The sequence below is a fragment of the Cetorhinus maximus genome, chromosome 7, assembly GCF_964194155.1.
Source record: "Cetorhinus maximus chromosome 7, sCetMax3.hap1.1, whole genome shotgun sequence".
Classification (NCBI taxonomy): Eukaryota; Metazoa; Chordata; class Chondrichthyes; order Lamniformes; family Cetorhinidae; genus Cetorhinus; species Cetorhinus maximus.
In genome coordinates this window covers 5,149,477-5,164,194 of record NC_135885.1, presented here as the reverse complement: position 1 = coordinate 5,164,194, position 14,718 = coordinate 5,149,477, and the positions used below count along the sequence as shown (strand labels likewise).

At 50.3% G+C, this 14,718-nt stretch overlaps 2 protein-coding genes across 2 annotated transcripts in view; one reads left to right on the top strand and one right to left on the bottom strand.

Moving 5' to 3' along the window:
• Positions 1-14,718, bottom strand: part of LOC144682565 (BTB/POZ domain-containing protein KCTD14-like) — a 1,380,231-nt gene that overhangs the window by 1,201,132 nt on the left and 164,381 nt on the right. The gene's annotated exons all lie outside the window — the stretch shown is intronic.
• Positions 7,379-9,640, top strand: LOC144682551 (uncharacterized). The gene has a single exon (XM_078544981.1). It carries the CDS (start codon positions 7,401-7,403, stop codon positions 9,153-9,155), a length of 1,755 nt encoding a protein of 584 aa, XP_078401107.1. The 5' UTR covers positions 7,379-7,400; the 3' UTR covers positions 9,156-9,640.

The following is a 14,718-nucleotide window of genomic DNA, read 5'->3' as shown; positions in this document are numbered from 1 at the left end:
ACCCCAAGTTGAGCTTCCGACCTCATATTTGAGCCATCATTAAGACCGCCTATTTCTACCTCCGTAACATCACTCGACCACACTCCAGCCTCAGCTCATCTGCTGTCGAAACCCTCGTTCATGTCTTTGCTACCTCTAGACTCGACTATTCTGGCACGCCCCTAACTGCTCTGCCACATTCTACCATCTGTAAACCTGGAGGTCATCTAACACTCCGTCCCTGTCCTAACTCACAACAAAGTCCCGTTCCCCTATCACCCCTGAGCTCACTGACCCTACATTGACTCCCGGCCAAGCAGTATCTCCATTTTCAAATTCTCATCCTTGTTTTCAAACGCCTCCATGGCCTCTTCCCCTCCCTATCTCTGTAATCTCCTCCAGCCCCACAACCCTACGAGATATCTGTGCTCCTCTAACTTTGGCCTTTTTACATTCCCAATTATAATCACTCCACCATTGGCTGTCGTGCCATCAGTTGCCCTGGCCCCAAGCTCCGGAATACCCTCCCTAAACTTCTCCTCCTCTCTACCTCACTTTCCTCCTTTAAGACACCTTTTTGACCAAGCTGCTAGTGACCCAATATCTCCTTTTGCGGCTCAGTGTCATACTTTGTTTCATAATGTTCCTATGAACCGCCTTGGGGGTAGTTCATTATGTTAAAGGTGCTATATAAATGTAAGTTGTTGTTGTGTAAAGTTTCTTGAGTGTTGGAGTTGCACTTATCACACTCCTGACTTGTGCCTTGTAGATGGTGGACAGGCTTTGAGGAGTCAGGAGGTGAGTTACTCGCTGCAGGATTCCCAGCCTCTGACCTGCTCTTGTAGCCACAGTATTTATATGGCTAGGCCAGTTCAGTTTCTGGTCAATGGTAACCCCCAGGATGTTGATAGTGGGGGATTCAGCAATGGTAATGACATTGAACATCAAGGGACAATGGATAGATTCTCTCTTGTTGGAGATGGTCATTGCCTGGCACTTGTGTGGTGTGAATGTTACTTGCCACTTGTCAGCCCAAGCCTGGATATTGTCCAGATCTTGCTGCATTTGGACATGGACTGCTTCAGTATCTGAGGAGTCACAAATGGTGCTGAACATTGTGCAATCATCAGCGAACATCCCCACTTCTGACCTTATGATGGAAGGAAGGTCATTGATGAAGCAGCTGAAGATGGTTGGGCCGAGGACACTACCCTGAGGAACTCCTGCAGTCCTGGGACTGGAATGATTGACCTCCAACAGCCACAACCATCTTCCTTTGTGCTAGGTATGGCTCCAACCAGCAGAGAGTTTTCCCCCCCCCGATTCCCCTTGACTCCAGTTTTGCTAGGGCCCCTTGATGCCTCACTCGGTCAAATGCTGCCTTGATGTCAAGGGCAGTCACTCTCACCTCACCTCAGGAGTTCAGCTCTTTTGTCCATGTTTGAACCAAGGCTGTAATGAGGTCAGGAGCTGAGTGGCCCTGGCAGAACCCAAACTGGGCATCAGTGAGCAGGTTATTGCTAAACAAGTTCTGCTTGATAGCCCTGTTGATGGCCCCTTCCATTACTTTACTGATAATGTAGAGTAGACTGATGGGGTGAGTTGGATTTGTCCTGCTTTTTGTGGACAGGACATACCTGGACAATTTTCCACATAGCCGGGTAGATGCCAGTCTTGTAGCTGTACTGGAACAGCTTGGCTAGGGACGCAGCAAGTCCTGGAGCACAAGTCTTCAGTACTGTTGCCGAATATTGTCAGGGCCCATAGCCTTTTCAGTATCCAGTTCCTTCAGCCGTTTTTTAATATCATGTGGAGTGAATCAATTTTTAAAAATGTATTCTTTCATGGGATGTAGACATCACTGGCTGGGCCAGCATTTATTGCCGATCCCTAGTTACCCTTGAGAAGGTGGTGGTGAGCTGCCTTCTTGAGCCGCTGCAGTCCATGTGGTGTAGGTACACCCACAGTGCTGTTAGGGAGGGAGTTCCAGGATTTTGACCCAGCGACAGTGAAGGAACGGCGATATATTTCCAAATCAGGATGGTGAGTGGCTTAGAGGGGGACTTCCAGGTGGTGGTGTTCCCATGTGTCTGCTGCCCTTGTCCTTCTAGATGGCAGAGACTGAATTGGCTGAAGACTGGCATCTGTGAAGCTGAGGAACTTAGGAGAAGTTTCTCTGGCATCTCTGTGTTTATCTGTCTCTGTCTGTTTATCTCTTTCTCTTTTCGCCTTCCTTCTCTCTCTATCTCACTCGTTTGTTTACTCTCTCTCCCTCCTCTGTCTTTCTCACTGTCTCTCAGTCTCTCCATTATCTGTCACTATCTTTATCTAGCTCCCAGTGTGTGTCTCTCTTTCCCTCTCTCTGTCTGTTCATCTTTGTCTCTCTCTCTCTTTCTGTCTCTCTTGGTTTCTCTCTTTTTGTCTCTGTTTTGTTTCTATTTCTCTGTGTTTCTCTCTCTCTAATTTCTCCCTCTGTTTCTGTGTTTCTCTTGCTATTTTCTCCCTCTGTTTCTCTCTGTGTTTCTCTCTCTCTCTATTTTCTCCTTCTGTTTCTGTGTTTCTCTCTCTCTATTTTCTCCTTCTGTTTCACTCTCTCTCTCTATTTTCTCCTTCTGTTTCTGTTTCTCTCTCTCTATTTTCTCCTTCTGTTTCTCTCTGTGTTTCTCTCTCTCTATTTTCTCCTTCTGTTTCTCTGTGTTTCTCTCTATTTTCTCCTTGTTTCTCTCTCTCTCTATTTTCTCCTTCTGTTTCTCTGTGTTTCTCTCTCTATTTTCTCCTTCTGTTTCTCTCTCTCTCTCTCTATTTTCTCCTTCTGTTTCTCTCTGTGTTTCTCTCTCTCTATTTTCTCCTGTTTCTCTCTCTCTATTTTCTCCTTCTGTTTCTCTGTGTTTCTCTCTCTCTATTTTCTCCTTCTGTTTCTCTCTCTCTCTCTATTTTCTCCTTCTGTTTCTCTGTGTTTCTCTCTATTTTCTCCTTCTGTTTCTCTGTGTTTCTCTCTATTTTCTCCTTCTGTTTCTCTCTGTGTTTCTCTCTCTCTATTTTCTCCCGGTTTCTCTCTCTCTCTATCTCTGTTCTTGTCCCTCTCCCTCTCTCTCTCTCTGTCCTCCAGACCTCCCACAGTCCATTGTCGGCCGGAAAACGCCGCCGCAGAGCCGGGGCCGGAGGACAAAGCGGAGACAGAGAGAGAGAGAGAGACCGGGAGACCGGGGGAACGGAGCCCCAGCCCCGGAGTCTCAGCCCCGGAGCCCCGGCCGCAGCTTCAGGACCCCCCGGGCCAGCGGAGAGAAAAACCCAAACCCACAGCCTGGGTAATGGATCCAGACAGGGAGGGAGGGAGGGAGTGTGAGAGGGTCAGAGGGAGGGAGAGAGAGACTGAGGGAAACGGAGAGAGAGAGTGTGAAAGAGACAGGGTGGGAGGGAGAGATGGAGAGAATGTGAAAGGGTCAGAGGGGGAGAGAGAGACTGAGGGAAACGGGGAGCGAGAGAGTGAAAGAGAGAATGTGAAAGACATGGAGAGAGAGATAGAGAGAGTGTGAAAGGGACAGAGGAAGGGAGAGAGACTGAGGGAAATGGAGAGAGAGGGAGAAAGAGACAGAGGGTCAGAATGAGACAGAGAGAAATAGAGAGAGAGACATGGTGGGAGAGAGAGATACATTGTGTGAAAGAGACATGGTGAGAGAGATAGAGAGAGTGTGAAAGGGACAGAGGAAGGGAGAGATACTGAGGGAAATGGAGAGAGAGAGAGAGTGTGTATGAAAGAGACATGGTGAGAGAGAGAGTGTAAAAAGGGACAGAGGGAGGGAGAGACATTGATGGAGAGGGAGAGAGAGAGAAAGATACGGTGAGAGGGTCAGAATGAGACAGAGAGAAATAGAGAGAGAGACACGGTGGGAGAGAGAGTGAGACACAGTCTGTGAAAGATAGGGGAGATATGCAGAAAGAGAGAGGCAGATAGTGAGACAGGAGAGATGGAGAGAGACAGTGTGAAAGAGAAGAGCAAGGGAGACAGAAAGACAGGGAGCGTGTGTGTGTGAGAGAGAGAGAGACAGACAGGCACAGAGTGAGGGAGAGAGAGATAGAGGGAGTGAGATAAAGGGAGAGATAGAGGAATATAGTAAGAAGAGTGTGGATTGCTGGAAAGCACAGGGCAGTGGGATTGTTACAGGGCTATAGTGTGAGAAAGGACACAGGCAGCAGAGCTTTGAATGACCTTAAGTTTACAGAGAATAGAATGTGGGTGAGCAGCCAGGGGTGCGTTGGAAAAGTCAAGGCTGGGGGGATAACAGAAGCAACGATGGGGGTTTCAGCCATACCTTGAGGCTGTGGTGGAGTCAGATGATGTTTCAGAGGTGAAAATAGTTAATCTTCATGTCAAACATTACATGGAGTTTGCAAACAGTCTGGTTCAGCCTGAGACAGTTGCCAAGGAGGGGGATGGAGTCGGTGGTTAGGGAGCGGAGTTTGGAGTGGGACTGAAAACAATGGCTTCAGTCTTCCCAATATTTAATTGGAGGAAATTTCTGCTCTCCCAACGCAGGATGTCGGATAAGCAGCCTGATCATTTAGCAGCAGTGGAGGAGTGGAGAGAGCTGGTGGTGAGGTCCAGCTGGGTGTAGTCAGTGTACACGTGAAAACTAACACTGTCTCCAGATGATGTCACCGAGGGGCAGCCTGTAGATGAGAAATAGGAGGGTCCAAGGATAGATCCTGGGGGGACATCAGAGGTGAGGGTGTGGGAGCAGGAAGAGCAGCCATTGCAAGCGATTCTCTGGCTACGATGAGATAGATAAGAATGGAAGCAGGTGAGGGCAGTCCCACCCAGCTGGGCGACAGTGGAGAGGTGTTGGGGGAGGAAGGTGCGGTCAAACCGGGTCAGAGGCTGCAGACAGGTGGAGAAGGACGAGGAGGGAAAGTTTACCTTTGTCACAGTCACACAGGATGTCATTTGTGACTTTGATAAGAGCCATTTCGGGATTGTGAGAGGGGCAGGAACCTGATTGGAGGGATTCAAACATGGAGTTCCAGGAAAGATGGGAACGGATTTGGGAGGGGACAACACGCTCAAGGAGTTTGGAGAGGAAAGGGAGGCTGGAGATGGGAGGGGAGTTTCCATGGACAGAGGGGTCGAGGGCTAGTTTTTGAGAAGAGAGATGATGGTGACTGATTTAAAGGAGAGAGGGACAACACCTGAAAAGAGAGAGAGAGAGAGAGAACCGTGAACAATATCAACTCACTTGGCATCCAGGGGGGAAGTGGGTAATCAACAGTTTAGTGAGAATAGGATCGAGAGAGCAGGAGGTGAGTCTCTTGGACAAGATGAGCTCAGAGAGGACATGAGGAGAGATAGGAGAGAAACTAGAGAAAGATGTGAGTTCAGGGGTAGGGCAGGAGGGGCCATTAGTGGAAGTTTGGCCTGGTGGGCTAGTGGAAGGGAGGGAGGTTTCACACACATGAATGATCCAGATTCCTGAAGGGAATGTTAAAGTGTGCATCTCTTGTCCTTGGGGAGCAGAGATGAGGGTCACACCAGAAGAACGGCCAGAGTGAGAGAGAGTGACAGTTTTTATGGGAATGAGAGCGTCAAAGGTAGAGGTGAGGATGTAGTCGAGCAGGTAGGTGGCTACAGAAATGTCGTGGTGAATGGAGGGCCAAAGGCTGCACTGTTGAGAATTTGGAATAAAAACAGAAAATGCTGGGAAAATCCCAGCAGATCTGACAGCATCTGTGGAGAGGGAAACAGAGTTAATGTTTCAAGTTAAATATGACTTCTTCAGAACTAAAGGGAGGTGGAAATGTGAAGAGCGTTTTGCTGTTGAAAGGAGGGAGGTTCAGGTAGAACAAAAGGGAAGGTCAGGGATAGGTTAGAGGGCAGGAGAGAGTAAGTACCAAAGATGTCGTTGAACAAAAGACAAAGGATATAGTAATGAAACAATGCATTGGTCCAGAGTGAGTATGAATGGTAGAAAAATGAACATCTCTGTCTGAAAGCAAACACATGATAAACAACATTCAGACTGGCACATGGCAAACAAACAGAATCAAAATGGAGGAGAGAGTTCACGATCTGAAGTTGTTGAACTCAATGTTAAGTCCGGAAGGCTGTAAAGTGCCTAGTCGGAAGATGAGGTGCTGTTCCTCTAGTTTGCGTTGAGCTTCACTGGAACATTGCAGCAGGCCAAGGACAGAGGTGTCGGTGTGAGAGCAGGGTGGTGAATTACAGGCAACCAGAAGGTCTGGGTCATGCTTGCAGACAGGCCGAAGATGTTCCACAAAGCGGGCACCCAGTCTGTGTTTGGTCTCCCCAAGAGACCACATTGGGAGCAGTGAATAGAGTGAATAAATTAAAGTTAACACCTGTCCGTTTACCTCCTCTCTCCTCAGCATTGAAAGCCCCAAGCACTCCTTCCAGGTGAAACAGTGATTTACTTGTACTTCTAACGATTAAATATTCGCTGCTCCCAATGCAGCCTCCTCTATGTTGGAGAGACCAAGTGCAGACTGGGTGACCGCTTTGCGGAACACCCCCTGCTCAATCCACAAACGTGTCCTGGACCTTCCAGTCACTTGCCATTTTAATTCACCGCCTTGCTCTCACGCTGACATCTCTGTCCACGGCCTGCTACAGTGTTTCAGTGAAGCCCAACACATGCTGGAGGAACAGCAACCCATTTTCCAATTCGGCACTTTGCAGCCTTCTGGACCCTACATTAAGTTCAACAAATTCAAACCGTGAGCTCTCTCCTCCATTCCGATTCTATTTGTTTGCCATGTGCCAGTCTGAATCTCGTTTCTCATGTTTTTTTTGCTTTCGGGCAGAGATGTTCATTATTCTGCCATTGACACTCACTCTGGACCAACGCTTTGTTTCTTTGCTACGTCCATTCCCACTCCCTTTGCCTCTTGTTCCATGGCATCTTTGTCATTTGATCTCTCTCGCCCTCTAACGTACCCCAGACCTTCCCTGTTGTTCTACCACCCCCCCTCCCCAGTTCCAACAGGATAAAACCCATCACGTTTCTACCCCCTTTAAGGCCTGAACACTCATATTCAACTCGAAATGTTAACTGTTTCATTCTCCACAGGTGCTCTGAGCTTTTCCAGCATCTTCTGTTTTTATTTCAGATTGCCAGCATCTGCAGAATTTTACTTTCATCAATGTCGTGGATTTGGAATTGATGTAGGATTAAGGAGAGGGGACAGCTTTGTTGTGTAATTGATACAGGGCTATTGGGAGGTTGAGGGCCAATGCAATTCATTTTGGGTTGATACAGGGATATGGGCAGGAGAATTGGTTTGCGATGGCAGTGATGAAGAGCCAGCATTGATTGGCTGGGCCGGGCGGACTTAGTCTTTGCGCAGACTCTGTTTCTCAGCCTTGTTTTCATTTATTGCAGGAGAATCCAACCCATGAGGCAGCAGCAATGGAGGGAGCGGAGATTGCAGAATGCAGAAAGGAGATGGCGAGAGGTAGAGAGGAGTTCGTGATCGCCAGATGTGAGGGAGAGATTGTGATCGCTGGTCAGCGAGAGGAGATTGCAGTCGGGGGGGGTGAGGAGAGCTTGGCTGCGGAGCACGGAGAGGAGATGGGGAGTGGCGGGGAAGAGGTCGAAATGGTTAGACATGGAGATGACACTGTGACCGCGGGGAACAGAGAGAAAATCGCAATCCCCGGACATGGAGAGGAGATCGTGATTAGAGGACGTGGAGAGGAGAATGTGATTGGAGGACGTAGAGAGGAGATCATGATTGGAGGACGTGGAGGGGAGAATGTGATTGGAGGACGTGGAGAGGAGAATGTGATTGGAGGACGTGGAGAGGAGAATGTGATTGGAGGACGTAGAGAGGAGATCGTGATTGGAGGACGTAGAGAGGAGATCGTGATTGGAGGACGAAGAGAGGAGAATGTGATTGGAGGACGAAAAGAGGAGAATGTGATTGGAGGACGTGGAGAGGAGATCGCGATTGGAGGATGTGGAGCGGAGAATGTGATTGGAGGACGTAGGGAGGAGATCGTGATTGGAGGACACGGAGCGGAGAATGTGATTGGAGGATGTGGAGCGGAGAATGTGATTGGAGGACACGAAGCGGAGATTACGATTGGAGGACACGGAGCGGAGATTGCGATTGGAGGACACGGAGCGGAGATTGCGATTGGAGGACATGGAGGGGAGATTGCGATTGGAGGATGTGGAGGGCTGAGACCTGGATTGGTTGAACCCCGTGCTGGTTCGTGCCCCCTCCCAGATGCCCGACCTTTCAAGTGTTTTGCTTGTGAAAAGAGCTACGCCCGGTCCTGGCACCTACGAGCTCACCTGCGGGCGCACACAGGAGAACGCCCTTTTCCCTGCGCCCAGTGTGGCAAGGCCTTTTCCCGATCGTCCTCGCTGGCCATGCATCGCCGGGCCCACACGGGCGAGAGACCGTTTCCCTGCGCCCAGTGCGGCAAGGCCTTTGCCACCTCCACCCAGCTGCTCTATCACCAGCGAGTCCACACAGGAGAGAGGCCGTTCCCCTGCACCCAGTGCGGCAAAGCCTTCACCAAATCCTCGCACCTGCTGTACCACCGACGCACGCACACGGGGGAGAGGCCGTACCGGTGCGGGCAGTGCGGCAAGGGGTTCGCCCAGGCGTCCTCGCTGACCGTCCACGGGCGCACCCACACCGGGGAGAAGCCCTACGGCTGCAGGCAATGCGGCAAGATCTTCAGCTGCCCGTCCTCGCTGGCGGCGCACGGCCGGCTGCACGCCGGGCTGCGTCCCTTCACCTGCTCCCTCTGCGGCAAGTCCTACGCCCGCTCCTCGCAGCTGCGCCACCACCAGCGCGGGCACACAGGGCTGCGGCCATTCCGCTGCCCGCAGTGCGCCAAGACCTTCGCCGACTCCTCGGCGCTCCTGGTCCACGGCCGCACGCACAGCGGCGAGAGGCCCTTTCGCTGCCACAACTGCGGCAAGTCCTTCGCCCACTCCTCCTACCTCACCGTCCACCAGAGGCGGCACAGCGGAGAGAGGCCCTACCCCTGCCTCGTCTGCGGCAAAACGTTTGTCTGCTCCTCCTCGCTCACCGTCCATCAGAGGGTCCACGCCAGGAGCCAACTGCGCCCCGTCAGCCGAACACTCCCGCCATCGGCCCCCAGTGGAACCGGGACATCAACACTCACACCCTTAAATAACCAGTGATCAAATAACAAGGAACGGGAGACACACATTAGTGTACAGATATCTCCCTGAGAGAGAGAGACTGAGAGACACCAGTCAGTGTACAGATATCTCCCTGAGAGAGAGAGAGACATCAGTCAGTGTACAGATATCTCCCTGAGAGAGAGAGGGGACTGAGAGACACCAGTCAGTGTACAGATATCTCCCTGAGAGAGAGGGACTGAGAGACACCAGTCAGTGTACAGATATCTCCCTGAGAGAGAGGGGACTGAGAGACACCAGTCAGTGTACAGATATCTCCCTGAGAGAGAGGGGACTGAGAGACACCAGTCAGTGTACAGATATCTCCCTGAGAGAGAGGGGACTGAGAGACACCAGTCAGTGTACAGATATCTCCCTGAGAGAGAGAGAGACATCAGTCAATGTACAGATATCTCCCTGAGAGAGAGAGAGACATCAGTCAGTGTACAGATAACTCCCTGAGAGAGAGGGGACTGAGAGACACCAGTCAGTGTACAGATATCTCCCTGAGAGAGAGGGGACTGAGAGACACCAGTCAGTGTACAGATATCTCCCTGAGAGAGAGGGGACTGAGAGACACCAGTCAGTGTACAGATATCTCCCTGAGAGAGAGGGGACTGAGAGACACCAGTCAGTGTACAGATATCTCCCTGAGAGAGAGGGGACTGAGAGACACCAGTCAGTGTACAGATATCTCCCTGAGAGAGAGAGGGGACTGAGAGACACCAGTCAGTGTACAGATATCTCCCTGAGAGAGAGGGGACTGAGAGACACCAGTCAGTGTACAGATATCTCCCTGAGAGAGAGGGACTGAGAGACACCAGTCAATGTACAGATATCTCCCTGAGAGAGAGGGACTGAGAGACACCAGTCAGTGTACAGATATCTCCCTGAGAGAGAGAGGACAGAGACACCTGTCAGTGTACAGATATCTCCATGAGGGAGAGGGACTGAGAGACACCAGTCAATGCACAGATATCTCCCTGAGAGAGAGGGGACTGAGAGACACCAGTTAGTGTACAGATATCTCCCTGAGAGAGAGGGACTGAGAGACACCAGTCAGTGTACAGATATCTCCCTGAGAGAGAGGGGACTGAGAGAGACCAGTCGGTGTACAGATATCTCCCTGAGAGAGAGGGACTGAGAGACACCAGTCAGTGTACAGATATCTCCCTGAGAGAGAGGGGACTGAGAGACACCAGTCAGTGTACAGATATCTCCCTGAGAGAGAGGGACTGAGAGACACCAGTCAGTGTACAGATATCTCCGTGAGAGAGAGAGGGACTGAGAGACACCAGTCAGTGTACGGATATCTCCCTGAGAGAGAGGGACTGAGAGACACCAGTCAGTGTACAGATATCTCCGTGAGAGAGAGAGGGACTGAGAGACACTAGTCAGTGTACAGATATCTCCCTGAGAGAGAGGGACAGAGAGACACCAATCAATGTACAGATATCTCCCTGGGAGAGAGGGGACCCAGAGACACCAGTCAGTACACAGATATCTCCCTGAGGGAGAGGGTCTGAGAGACACCAGTCAGTGTACAGATATCTCCCTGAGGTAGAGGGACTGAGAGACACCAGTCATATATACAGATATCTCCCATAGAGAGAGGGACTGAGAGACACCAGTCAGTGTACAGATATCTCCCTGAGAGAGAGAGAGACTGAGAGACACCAGTCAGTGTACAGATATGTCCCTGGGAGAGAGAGGACTGAGAGAGACCAGTCAGTGTACAGATATCACCCTGAGAGAGAGGGACTGAGAGACACCAGTCAGTGTACGGATATCTCCCTGAGAGAGAGGGACTGAGAGACACCAGTCAGTGTACAGATATCTCCGTGAGAGAGAGAGGGACTGAGAGACACTAGTCAGTGTACAGATATCTCCCTGAGAGAGAGGGACAGAGAGACACCAATCAATGTACAGATATCTCCCTGGGAGAGAGGGGACCCAGAGACACCAGTCAGTGCACAGATATCTCCCTGAGGGAGAGGGTCTGAGAGACACCAGTCAGTGTACAGATATCTCCCTGAGGTAGAGGGACTGAGAGACACCAGTCATATATACAGATATCTCCCATAGAGAGAGGGACTGAGAGACACCAGTCAGTGTACAGTTATCTCCCTGAGAGAGAGGGACTGAGAGGCACCAGTCAGTGTACAGATATCTCCCTGAGAGAGAGGGACTGAGAGACACCAGTCAGTGTACAGATATCTCCCAGAGAGAGAGGGGACTGAGAGGCACCAGCCAGTGTACAGATATGTCCCTGGGAGAGAGGGACTGAGAGACACCAGTCAGTGCACAGATATCTCCCTGAGAGAGAGGGGACTGAGAGATACCAGTCAGTGTACAGATATCTCCCTGAGTGAGAGGGGACTGAGAGACACCAGTCAGTGTACAGATATCTCCTTGAGAGAGAGGGACTGAGAGACACCAGTCAGTGTTCAGATATCTCCCTGAGAAAGAGGGGACCCAGAGACACCAGTCAGTGTTCAGATATCTCCCTGAGAGAGAGGGACTGAGAGTCACCAGTCAGTGTACAGATATCTCCCTGAGAGAGAGGGACTGAGAGACACCAGTCAGTGTACAGATATCTCCCTGAGAGAGAGAGAGACTGAGAGACACCAGTCAGTGTACAGATATCTCTCTGAGAGAGAGGGGACTGAGAGACACCAGTCAGTGTACAGATATCTCCCTGAGAGAGAGAGAGACTGAGAGACACCAGTCAGTGTACAGATATCTCCCTGAGAGAGAGGGACTGAGAGACACCAGTCAGTTTAGAGATATCTCCCTGAGAGAGAGGGGACTGAGAGATACCAGTCAGTGTACAGATATCTCCCTGAGAGAGAGGGACTGAGAGACACCAGTCAGTGTACAGATATCTCCCTGAGAGAGAGGGGACTGAGAGACAGCAATCAGTGTACAGATATGTCCCTGGGAGAGAGAGGACTGAGAGACACCAGTCAGTGTACAGATATCTCCCTGAGAGAGAGGAACTGAGAGACACCAGTCAGTGTACAGATATCTCCCTGAGAGAGAGAGGGACTGAGAAGCACCAGTCAGTGTACAGATATGTCCCTGGGAGAGAGAGGACTGAGAGACACCAGTCAGTGTACAGATATCTCCCTGAGAGAGAGAGGGACTGAGAGACTCCAGTCAGTGTACAGATATCTCCCTGGGAGAGAGGGGACAGAGACACCAGTCAGTGCACATATATCTCCCTGAGAGAGAGGGGACTGAGAGATACCAGTCAGTGTACAGATATCTCCCTGAGGGAGAGGGGACTGAGAGACACCAGTCAGTGTACAGATATCTCCTTGAGAGAGAGGGACTGAGAGACACCAGTCAGTGTACAGATATCTCCCTGAGAGAGAGGGACTGAGAGACACCAGTCAGTGTACAGATATCTCCCTGAGAGAGAGGGGACCCAGAGACACCAGTCAGTGTACAGATATCTCCCTGAGAGAGAGGGGACTGAGAGACACCAGTCAGTGTACAGATATCTCCCTGAGAGAGAGGGGAATGTGAGACACCAGTCAGTGTACAGACATCTCCCTGAGAGAGAGGGACTGAGAGACACCAGTCAATGTACAGACGTCTCCCTGAGAGAGAGGGGACTGAGAGACACTAGTCAGTGTACAGATATCTCCCTGAGAGAGAGAGACTGAGAGACACCAGTCAGTGTACAGATATCTCCCTGAGAGAGAGGGACTGAGAGACACCAGTCAGTGTACAGATATCTCCCTGAGAGAGAGGGGACTGAGAGACACCAGTCAGTGAACAGATATCTCCCTGAGAGAGAGAGGACTGAGAGACACCAGTCAGTGTACAGACATCTCCCTGAGAGATTGGGACTGAGAGACACTAGTCAGTGTACAGACATCTCCCTAAGAGAAAGGGGACTGAGAGACACCAGTCAGTGTACAGATATCTCCCTGAGAGAGAGGGACTGAGAGACACTAGTCAGTGTACAGATATCTCCCTGAGAGAGAGGGGACTGAGAGACACCAGTCAGTGTACAGATATCTCCCTGAGAGAGAGGGACTAAGAGACACTAGTCAGTGTACAGATATCTCCCTGAGAGAGAGAGGGGGAATGAGAGACACCAGTCAGTGTACAGATATCTCCCTGAGAGAGAGGGGACTGAGAGACACCAGTCAGTGTACAGATATCTCCCTGAGAGAGAGGGACTAAGAGACACTAGTCAGTGTACAGATATCTCCCTGAGAGAGAGAGGGAATGAGAGACACCAGTCAGTGTACAGATATCTCCCTGAGAGAGAGAGACTGAGAGACACCAGTCAGTGTACAGATATCTCCCTGAGGGAGAGGGACTGAGAGACACCAGTCAGTGTACAGATATCTCCCTGAGAGAGAGAGGGACTGAGAGACACCAGTCAGTGTACAGATATCTCCCTGAGAGAGAGAGGGACTGAGAGACACCAGTCAGTGTACAGATATCTCCCTGAGTGAGAGGGGACTGAGAGACACCAGTCAGTGTACAGATATCTCCCTGAGGGAGAGGGGAATGAGAGACACCAGTCAGTGTACAGATATCTCCCTGAGAGAGAGAGAGAGGGACTGAGAGACACCAGTCAGTGTACAGATATCTCCCCGAGTGAGACGGACTGAGAGACACCAGTCAGTGTACAGATATCTCCCTGAGAGACAGGGAAAGAGAGACAGAATCACAGAATTGTTAAGAAGGAGGCATTTTGACCCATCTTGCCCGCACCAGCTCTTCGAATGAGCAATGCACCTCGTGCTGCTCCCCCATACCTCTCTCCGTAACCCTGCACATTCTTCCATTTCAGCTAATAACCCAATTCCCTCTTGATTGCCATTGAACCTGCCTCCTCCACACTCTCAGGCAGTGCCTATCTGATCCTAACCACTCACTGTGTCTCCGTTGCTCATTTTGCCAATCACCTTAAATCTGTGACCTCTGGTTCTCGATCCTTGCACCAATGGGAACAGTTTCTCCCTATCTATTCTGTCCAGACTCCTCGTGATTTTTAATACATCGATCAAATCTCCTCTCAACCTTCTCCAAGGAAAACAGCCCCAACTTCACTAATCAATCCTTGTAACTGGAGTTCCTCATCCCTGGAATCATTCTTGTGAATTTTTTCTGCACTCTCTCTCCAACGCCTTCACATCCTTCCTAAAGTGTGGTGCCCAGAACTGTACACAATACTCCAGCTGATGCTCAACTAGTGTCTTATACAAGTTCAACATAACCTCCTTGCTCTTGTACTGTGCTGCCCACTAGTGCTGCTACCTTCAATGATTTATTGACATATACCCCCAGGTCCCTCTGCTCCCGCACCCCCTTTAGAATTGTACCCTTTATTTTACATTGTCTCTCCATGTTCCTCTTGCCAAAATGAATCACTTCACATTTCTCCTCATTAAAATTCATCTGCCACTTGTCCACCCACTTCACCAACTTGCCTATTTCCTTTAGAATTTTGACACGACCTCCTCACAGTTCACAATTCTTCCAAGTTTCAAATCATCCACATACTTTGAAACTATGCCTTGTATGCCAAGGTCTAGGT

Coding starts and splice junctions, on each gene's coding strand:
- LOC144682551 (XM_078544981.1), top strand. CDS start 7,401: ATGGAGGGAGCGGAGATTGCAGAATGCAGAAAGGAGATGGCGAGAGGT.